This window comes from Selaginella moellendorffii, unplaced genomic scaffold (assembly GCF_000143415.4).
Source record: "Selaginella moellendorffii unplaced genomic scaffold, v1.0 SELMOscaffold_26, whole genome shotgun sequence".
Taxonomy (NCBI): Eukaryota; Viridiplantae; Streptophyta; class Lycopodiopsida; order Selaginellales; family Selaginellaceae; genus Selaginella; species Selaginella moellendorffii.
Window position 1 is genome coordinate 121,871 of NW_003314287.1, and position 8,320 is coordinate 130,190.

General features: G+C 48.9%; 4 protein-coding genes across 6 annotated transcripts; 2 read left to right on the forward strand and 2 right to left on the reverse strand.

Moving 5' to 3' along the window:
• Window positions 1–392: 392 nt before the first annotated feature.
• On the reverse strand, window positions 393–2,450 carry LOC9638208. Of its 2 annotated transcripts, none has more exons than XM_024679953.1 (4): window positions 1,343–2,450; window positions 1,157–1,275; window positions 1,028–1,102; window positions 393–976 (listed from the first exon to the last, which is right to left on the reverse strand). In XM_024679953.1, exons 1-4 carry the CDS (start codon window positions 2,199–2,201, stop codon window positions 536–538), a joined length of 1,494 nt encoding a protein of 497 aa, XP_024535721.1. In that variant the 5' UTR covers window positions 2,202–2,450; the 3' UTR covers window positions 393–535. The 2 variants fall into 2 exon arrangements, with proteins under 2 accessions (XP_024535721.1, XP_002975088.1); XM_002975042.2 differs by having other exon boundaries at window positions 1,028–1,111.
• A 265-nt stretch (window positions 2,451–2,715) lies between these two features.
• On the reverse strand, window positions 2,716–3,908 carry LOC9638209 (polyadenylate-binding protein 2). The gene is made up of 7 exons (XM_024679954.1): window positions 3,767–3,908; window positions 3,605–3,707; window positions 3,455–3,522; window positions 3,291–3,394; window positions 3,137–3,224; window positions 2,943–3,079; window positions 2,716–2,881 (listed from the first exon to the last, which is right to left on the reverse strand). The coding sequence occupies exons 1-7, from the start codon at window positions 3,890–3,892 to the stop codon at window positions 2,833–2,835; spliced, it is 675 nt and encodes a 224-aa protein (XP_024535722.1). The 5' UTR covers window positions 3,893–3,908; the 3' UTR covers window positions 2,716–2,832.
• A 131-nt stretch (window positions 3,909–4,039) lies between these two features.
• Window positions 4,040–5,600, forward strand: LOC112348054. The gene is made up of 2 exons (XM_024680005.1): window positions 4,040–5,202; window positions 5,265–5,600. The coding sequence occupies exons 1-2, from the start codon at window positions 4,040–4,042 to the stop codon at window positions 5,278–5,280; spliced, it is 1,179 nt and encodes a 392-aa protein (XP_024535773.1). The 3' UTR covers window positions 5,281–5,600.
• An 86-nt stretch (window positions 5,601–5,686) lies between these two features.
• LOC9628758 lies at window positions 5,687–7,185 on the forward strand. 2 transcript variants are annotated; one of them, XM_024680006.1, is made up of 4 exons: window positions 5,717–5,853; window positions 5,907–6,035; window positions 6,087–6,256; window positions 6,404–7,185. In XM_024680006.1, the coding sequence occupies exon 4, from the start codon at window positions 6,537–6,539 to the stop codon at window positions 7,083–7,085; it is 549 nt and encodes a 182-aa protein (XP_024535774.1). In that variant the 5' UTR covers window positions 5,717–5,853; window positions 5,907–6,035; window positions 6,087–6,256; window positions 6,404–6,536; the 3' UTR covers window positions 7,086–7,185. The 2 variants fall into 2 exon arrangements, with proteins under 2 accessions (XP_024535775.1, XP_024535774.1); XM_024680007.1 differs by lacking the exon at window positions 6,404–7,185 and having other exon boundaries at window positions 5,687–5,853; window positions 6,083–6,255.
• The last annotated feature ends 1,135 nt before the right edge of the window (window positions 7,186–8,320 follow it).

The window sequence follows — 8,320 nt, forward strand, 5'->3', positions numbered from 1 at the left end:
TCGAAAAGATTTCGCTAGCTTGGAGCGCCAAACAAGATCGGGGAGTCTCGGTACCGCGGCCGCTGGGTGTTTTCGTGTCGGCAGAGAATTTCGCGACGGCGGAGGGCGGGCAGGCTTTGATCCAGGGAGAAATCGTCGCCGACAAGGATGAGCCGTGTTTTCTCATGGACCGCGTATTTCCGTTGCCTGTTGGGACGCTGGCGCTGAGGGTTTGACGACTGGGCCGCCCAAGATTTGCAAGCTCTACCTCTGCGGACGCGAGTTTCCGATAATGGATCCAAGCCCGCGCTCTAAGTACGGGTTCGCTAGCGCGCAAGGTTCTTGAACGGGTTCTCGAGCGTTCCAAGTGATTTTTAGGGTTCTAACGGACACTTAGAGGTGAGATAAGCCACTTGACACTGAGAAAAATTCATAGTTTCGAAACTTCGAACTGGCAATGTAGAAATTGTGTATAGCTCGCTAGAAGAAATCTCCACTAATATCCGGAATGAAAAATTCATAGCTTTGGAACTTCGCGTTTTCCCGACGATTCCTGTTAACTTGCCACTGCTGGCGACGGCCCGTTTGCGTGATTTGGAGCGTTATTGTTGTTGGAGCTGCTGCTGTTGCTGTAGTAGCCTCTACCGCGACGATTTCCTCCACTTCCATAGTAGCTATTGCGTTGGTAGTAGCCACTCTGATCGTAGTACTGACCACCACCGTTCCCTGCGTTACCACCGCCTCGGTTACCATTTGCCGGTGCGTAGTTACCGCCGCCGCGATAGCCTCTACCGCCACCACGGCCACGTCCACGAGGATAGTTAGCACCACCGCCACCGCCAACGTTACCACCGCCGCCGCCACGGTTTCCTCTAAACTTCTGCTGGAATCCTTGTTGCGGTTGATGTTGGCGAGGAGTGGTTTCATCGGGTTGTCGTTGGTCCTCGGCTGGCTGGGCTTCCTCGTGAGGCAAGCTCTTGATTGGATTCACGTCCAGCTAGAAAAACCATAAATCTCAGCCTCTAAAACATGAAAGATGAAGCTAAACCTGAAAGGCCTCGGAATTGGCCCCGGAGCTGTCGGAGACGTTTTCGGTGGGAGCATCGCCATTCACGTAGTGTTCCTGAGGGACCTGAAAGTTATGCGAACTATAAGCTTCCAAGGTTGAAAACTTTACCCCAAGCTCGGGTCCAAACTGTCCCACTGCGATCTCTGATGTTACAGTCTGCAGCTCAGGCGTCATGGTGAAGTACTCGGTCGCCAATATCCTGTTTAGTCTGTCTCGCAGCTCAGTGTCTATGAGAAAAACAAGAACAAAGTTAAGGAAAAACACGAAGAGAAAAACACGAGAGCCAGTGGATACATGTCACGTTGAGGATGTTGGCATCGATGATCGCGTCCGAGTTGAGCAGCCAGTGTCTCGCATGAGCGATACAGGCCTGGAGAGCGTCCCGGTGCGATAGCGTCGTGTTTGGCGGCCGAGAAGTCATGAGCGATCCAAACGCAGCCAGGGCGTCCAAGTCGGCGTCGGTGAGATGCGAAGTGGAATCATCGGTGACGAGATCGTAGGACAGGCACGAAACTCTCTCGTGGTACTTGACAGTCCGCATGAACGAGTGAGCCTCCCCCTGGGACTGGACGTCGAAGAGAAGCGCAAAGTAGAGGAGCTGGATGAGCTCCAGCATGAGATGCTCGTCCACAGCAACGCTGCCACTGTCAACCGGAACTTCGATCTTCTCGTTCTCCTCGGTAGCAGCAGCGGGAGTAGCAGTAGCAGCAGCGGCAAAGGCAGGATCACCACCACCACCACCAACATTGTCAGCCTCGCCACTACCAGCATTCTCCAGGTTTTCATTGCTGGCCTCCTCCGACTCGGTTCTGGCCTCCTCCAAGTTCTCGCTGGAAGCCACTCCAGAAACTTGCTCCTCCTTGGCAGCAATCCATTCCTTCTCCTTCTCGGCAATCTCCTCCCTCACCGCGACGAGCAAAGGTTGCCGGAGGCGATCATACTCCTCCATCAGCGTCAGCACCTGGACCTTGCTCTTGAGAACATCCTCCTGCTCCTTGTTGATAGCCTTGCCTTTCTCCTTGGCCTCCTCGAGCTGGACGATTCGATTGTACTTCTTCTTCAGCGCTCGCAGCCGCTTGTTCATCATCGTCAACACCGGCCCATCCTTTCCACAGCTCGAATCCTCCACACCACTTACATCTAGAGCTGCCATCTCTCTCTCTCCCTCCCCCTTTTACTTTTCCTTCTACAAACTAAGAAAAGACCTCGTTAGAATGGAAGAACCTCACAGCTCACAGCTCCATCTCCTCTCTCGAGATTTCGCTCGCTCGCTCGCTCGCCCGCCCTAAATCGAAGACCAGACCTTCCAAACAGTGGCGAAAGCGAGGAGAATCCGCGCGCCGAGCTCGCGCCGAGAGCCGCGCCCTTGCAATGCCGCCGCTCTCGCACAGAGGATGAGGAACGACGGAACCCTAAAAATTTGTGACGCCCAATTTTTTGGAGGGGGGGATATACCCGAATCATCCTAATTCGCTTAGCTCGTGTGGTTATCAAAGAATATTCATCGCATCGTATTTACACAGGCAAGCCACAGGGGAAAAAATTCAAGCAAGAAATAAAAATCACGAACCTCTGTGATGTAAAACTTGAGCTTGAGCTGGGCTTGCTTCTCCCGCCAGTTTTTTTTTACTCAGTTTTTTTCTCTCGGTTTTTCTTTGTTTTTCTTCTTTTTTTTGCCAGTTTTTTTTCTCCAATACATATTTTTTTCATCTTTTTTCTTTCCTATCGATTATCCTTTTTTTTCCTAGTACCTGCTTTCGAGCAACAATGGAGAGATAAATAGATCAATAGTAAGGCCTGTATCGCATGGGCCTCCGGAATCGAGGAACTTTTCTGGAGATCACAGAAGCAAGGGCGTGAGTGATAGATCGAGCAAAGGTTTGCAACTACGTACCCAAAGCCGTAAGGATATGGATAGGATGGGTAAGGCATGTAAGGCCTTCTCGGGAAGTAAGGCATGTAAGGAGCTCCAAAGCCGCCACGGCCGCGGTGCTGCTTGAGTCCAGGAACATTAGTCCGCTTAGCAGCAACCTGTGAACAATCCGAGTGAGTAAAAGGAGATACCAAAACACCGACGGAAATCCTTGCCTTGATAGGCCGACCGTGAAGCTCTGATTCGTTTAGTATGAGAGCGTTCTGGACAGCTTCGACTTCCAGGAACTCGACATAGGCAAATCTGTAAGCAGAGAAACGATCATCAGCATTAGAACCGGCACAGGGAAACGTTTTTGCGAAGATTTACCCCTTGGGCTGTCCGAACTTGTCAGTTAGAATAGTAACCCGGTTAACAGTGCCACAGGATTGAAAGTGTTGTTGGACTTCCTCTGGTGTGCACGAATAATCCACCTAAGAACATACCACTCACTAAGTTCCAAGGCAACGAGAAGAGAAGAAAAGAAGACTTACGTTTCCAACATACACCGAGCGAGCATCGGCTTCTTCCTTGCTCGCTTGTTGGGCAGCAGCAGCCGGATCTACAAACACACAAACACAAGAACACAAAATAAGCGACACAAAATCCACGAAGTTACACCAAGTTTGATCGAAAAATCTCACCTTGCCCAGCGCCCATTTCTTTCTCGACCTTGGCTTGCATATCACGCAATGCAGCGGCCTCGTCCTCCATTTCCTTGAGGCGTTTCTTCATCTCTTCCAGCTCCTGGAACAATCGCAATGAGCAATCGATTCATCCATACCCTAGGAAGGCGCTGAGCTTACCGTGGAGGTGGGATCGTCGCCGCCCGCATCGTCGCCTTGGTCGCCCTCGAGATCGCCCTCCACTTCCTCTGGAATCTCGCCGCCATAGACCTCGTGCTCGTCCTCCACTCCATGTGTCGCCTCCATTGCCCTAGCCCTTTAGCTCACTGTCTGCTTCTAGGGTTATATAAGCTACTTTACTTTCATTTGCTCTTGCATCGCAGCCGTCCATTCCCCCCACACATCTACAACCGTTGGATGCTTTTCATTTCTCTGGAAGAACCCTAAATTGCTATGGATATTGGCGCTCGTGGGAACGAGCTCATCGCTGGCGCTGCAAATCGAGGTAGGGATTGCGGCCAGCGCGACCAGCGATCGCAAGCTGGAATTCGAGGCCGGAGGATGGGAATTGCTGCTAGAGATATGAGATTGCGGCTTCTGATGGAACAGATGCACGATTCTCCTCCGAGGAAGGACGGATTTTCATCTTCCAGCACCGGCATTGGATTGAGATCTCTCGATTTGCTGCGCGGTTGCTTTCTTCGCCAGTTGGCAGCTCTAGCCACATCTATATTTCTGGTTTTCACAACGATCCCGAGCTTTCGAAGAGGGCCAAGAAGATTTCCAGAGCTCGTTCATCCGCATTTGGCTTCCATTAGAACACAGGTGCCGCGAGAAAAAAATCTGGAAGTTTCTCATCGCTCACACAGGCATGCGGAGGATAGATTCTCGAGGAAGATCGAACTTCGAAACTCCAAGAACAAACTTTTCGGCGCAAGCCTGGTGGACATGACAATCCAAAGAGCTCCCGAGTATGGATCCGTTCTACAAGTCCCAAATCCTCGAAGCTGGAATTGCTGGGTATCCGATCAAGCTCACGTCCTCAGTCGCTCCACCGTCGAGCATCTCAACTCGGTTATCGATGCGTTGAAGTTCGACACTGGTGCTGAAGTTACGGTAGTGACGATCAAGAGCACCAACTTACCAGCCGAAGAGTTTGCTTCCTGTCTTTATAAGAGATGGAACATCGAAGATGAGTCTCAGGGAAGGGGCCTATTGTTCTTGCTGGTTACTTCGGAGGGGAGGCTAGAAGTAGAACTTGGCTGGAACATATCGAAACTTCTCAAAGGGGATGGTACAGTCGCGGGGAGTTTATGGGATCCAGAGAAAACAGGATGGCTGAGATCAGTTGTGAGGAACAAAGTTTTGTCGGAACTCAAGCGAGGGAAGTATGACAAGGGCGTAGTTTTTGCGGTGGAGGAAGTGGCAGAGAAAGTCTGGGAAAGTGCTGGATTTGGAGCTTCAAGTCTAGCAAGTGGAAAATGGTGGAAAGTTGTGGATCTAGCCTGCTTGAGTGTGATCCCTGTCCTCGCGTTGTTTGTGAAGCTCACAAGCATTGCTGGTGCTCCCAAAAATCAACAGGATTGCCATCCGAGAACAACTAGCCGATTCTTCAGGTTCGTCAATCTTTCGCGGTACTGTTCTTCTTTTGCTCGACACTTGATTTCCTCCTAAACAGGAACTTGGAGATTTAAACTCGTCGGCAATGAAGTGATGAGTTATTCATTCGAAGTAAGCAAACTTTACGCATTGACAACTTTGAGTCCAAGCTCACAGGCATTCCTGACAGTATGAACAACTAGCCGAATCTCCAGGTTCGCCAATCTTTCACGGTACTGTACTTCGTTTGCTCGACTCTCGATTTCCTCCTAAACAGGAACTTGGAGATCTAAAAGTGTCGACAATGAGGATCAGTTGGAATAAGCAAACTCTACTCGAAATTCTTTCGAGAAGCGCATTGTGAGTCTAAGCTCACAGGCAGCAAACTTTAATTGCAATTCTTTCAAGAGCGAGCTTTCCAGGCCAGGAACTTTCAGAAGTTATACGAACAGAGCTGACAAATTCGCCGTCCCGGGTCAATCGTTCCATCGATTGAGTAAAGTCGTCAACAAAGAAACGATAGATACTCATGCTTTGAGCTCGCAACATCTGACTTCTACATTGAAATGTTTCGAAGCGATGGACTTTCGCTCGGAGACGTCGGATGACATGCGCGGACGGTCCAGATTCGCACCACCTGGATCACCAAAAAACAATGCGCGAAAGTCGTAAGCTCGCCATCTAACTCCTTTATTGTTGACGCTGATGTTTGGTGGTATAGCTTGCAGGCAAGGAACTGTATTAAATCCGCAAGGCGTCGAATCGAAAGCAATCCAATCTACAGGACTCTCCTCCTCGTATTAAAATTTTGGGACGTCGAGACTTTTGGTGTTGCGTGTTGCGAGTTGCGGTATGTTTTTCCTATCTCGCGAATCGTTCTCATCGACTTGCTCGCAGGCAGGCAACAAACATTCAAAGGTTCGCGCATTGACTATAGGCGGAAAGGAGAAAAAAACACACACACAGTCTTATTAGAAGATTTATTCAAGAAGCACTCGAGAACAGCGAGGAAGAGCTGTCCATTTCTCTTTCGGTGAGGCGCCAACGATTTGTGGAAGCTCTTACACACAGGCAAGTTGTTTGATAGATTTCTTTTTCTTCTTCTCTTTCTTTATCCATCTGTTTTGTTCTTCACACGTTGCTCGTGGTTTACCGGCTGTTCTTGAGTGATTTCCCTGCTTTCTATTCTCACAAGGTCTGTTTTGTTGCTCGATTCAGGCGCCCAATGCGCCGCCGTGGGCGACTGTCGCATCAAAATCGCTTCTTGGCATCGTTTTCTCGGACCCTTTAAGCAGATCTCCTCAGTGCTGCGCTTTGCGAACGCTAGGAGATCTCTCCTCTCTCAATCAAGATGATGCAAGCAGCGTCTCCTCCTCGCCCAGCTCCGGCTCCTCTCCCAGCAGCAGATTCAAAGTACTCTGGAATCGTCCCAAGGCTCTACAATTCCTTCGGAGGAAACGATCGATCCTACTACGTGAAGCTGCGAAACGACGATGAAGATGTGGGCTTCCTCGGCAAGAAGAAATCCAAGAAGAAGAGGCCAGCGATTCGAATGGGCAGCAGGAGGAAGACCAGGTTTGCCGCTATGCCCAGGAAGATGAGATTTCGAATTCGTCTGGCGAGGCCCAAGATTCGTCTGGGATTTCTATCCTCTTTGCTCTCGCCCATCAAGCTCTTGAGGCGGCTCCGCGATGCCTATGTCAACATGATGCTGTCGCTGGCTTCAAAGGGGGATTTTAGCGGCGCTGTCATGGGCAACACGATGTATATCCCGAGTGGGCAGCCGTATAGGATTCCAATTGGGGGAGTCGACTCCAGGAAGGAAGATGAGATCCTGGCATACATCGATTATCTCCGGCGGAGCGGGAAGCTATTGCCGGATCCGGTGCTTGATAGATAGACTCTGTTTCTAGGGTTCTTGAAGAAGTTGTTTTACCTGCAAATGTAAATAAGACATTTAGTATCTTTAGAATATTCAAGTAAATTCTGGAATAATGTTAATCCAACGGTCAAGATTTCCCACTGCTATCGTTGGTTTAATGCTAAGTTCTTTATAAGTAATTTGCAAGATAAAACATACAGAAGCTTATCACCACAGCTCTTGAAAATATCAAAGAACATCCAATCTGCAGCCTCTTCCTCAATGTAGCTGACAAAGCAGTCTCTTCTTTTTTCCCAAAGTAAATCAGAAATCTGCTCGTTGCCCAACCCCGGGACAAAATCTGTGACAAAGTTTACTACATGACTGTAAAAACCAAGGAGATTGCACAGCTTATATGAAAGTACAAGACAGGGTTGCGATTGTAAGACTTGCACCATGCGCACCTTAAAGGGTCGATAAATGCCTTGGTCTAGAACAAATAGCAAATGGACTTATATGAAGATTGGGAGAAAGAAATCTTCATTACCTCCTAGCTCAGTACTTGAATAGAACAAGATGTTCGTTCAAAAATCTGGAGGCTGTCTTGAGAAGCTTGCTAACCTCTGGATGATCATTGTTATTTATGGCATTCAGATTGGACCCATTTGAAAAGAAAACCAAGAGATCACTATTACCAGATCTGATACCAAACATTAAAAGGACCTGCATAGACACTCAAATGCTTGCATTGAGAGATACGAATGCTATCTCAGGCTGGTTGTTGAAGCGCAAACTCCTATCGGCGGCATGTATCCTCAAAACCTGGAGTGTTGTGTCAAGTCTACACAAAGGTGGTGTGGACCAAAAGACCTCTCCTGATCTTCAGCTAGCAACCACACTTGAGGTGCACCTGGCTCACATCGTGGTTACTTGGATTGCTCCACATTTTGTAAGTTTGAGGCACCACCAATACCTGGGCGGTCATCACTATCCCCAAAGCTCTCACCTCTAGCATGAAGCATCCTTGGAATCCCTTTGCCTCTTGGACGCTGCTAGAAACTATGCTCATTTTTGAGTCTACAACTTGCTTTGGCAGCAGCACATTGGTCAGGTTCCTAAAGCTCACCCAAGCAATACCAGCATGTTTGAGCCTGTTGCACACTGAGTTAAGCCCGAATGCACCCTCTTGATAAACTGCCATAAACTATGAACAAGAAAATTTGTCATGACACCAAATTCGGACAAACAAAAATAGTTTATTACCTGGTAGTGTG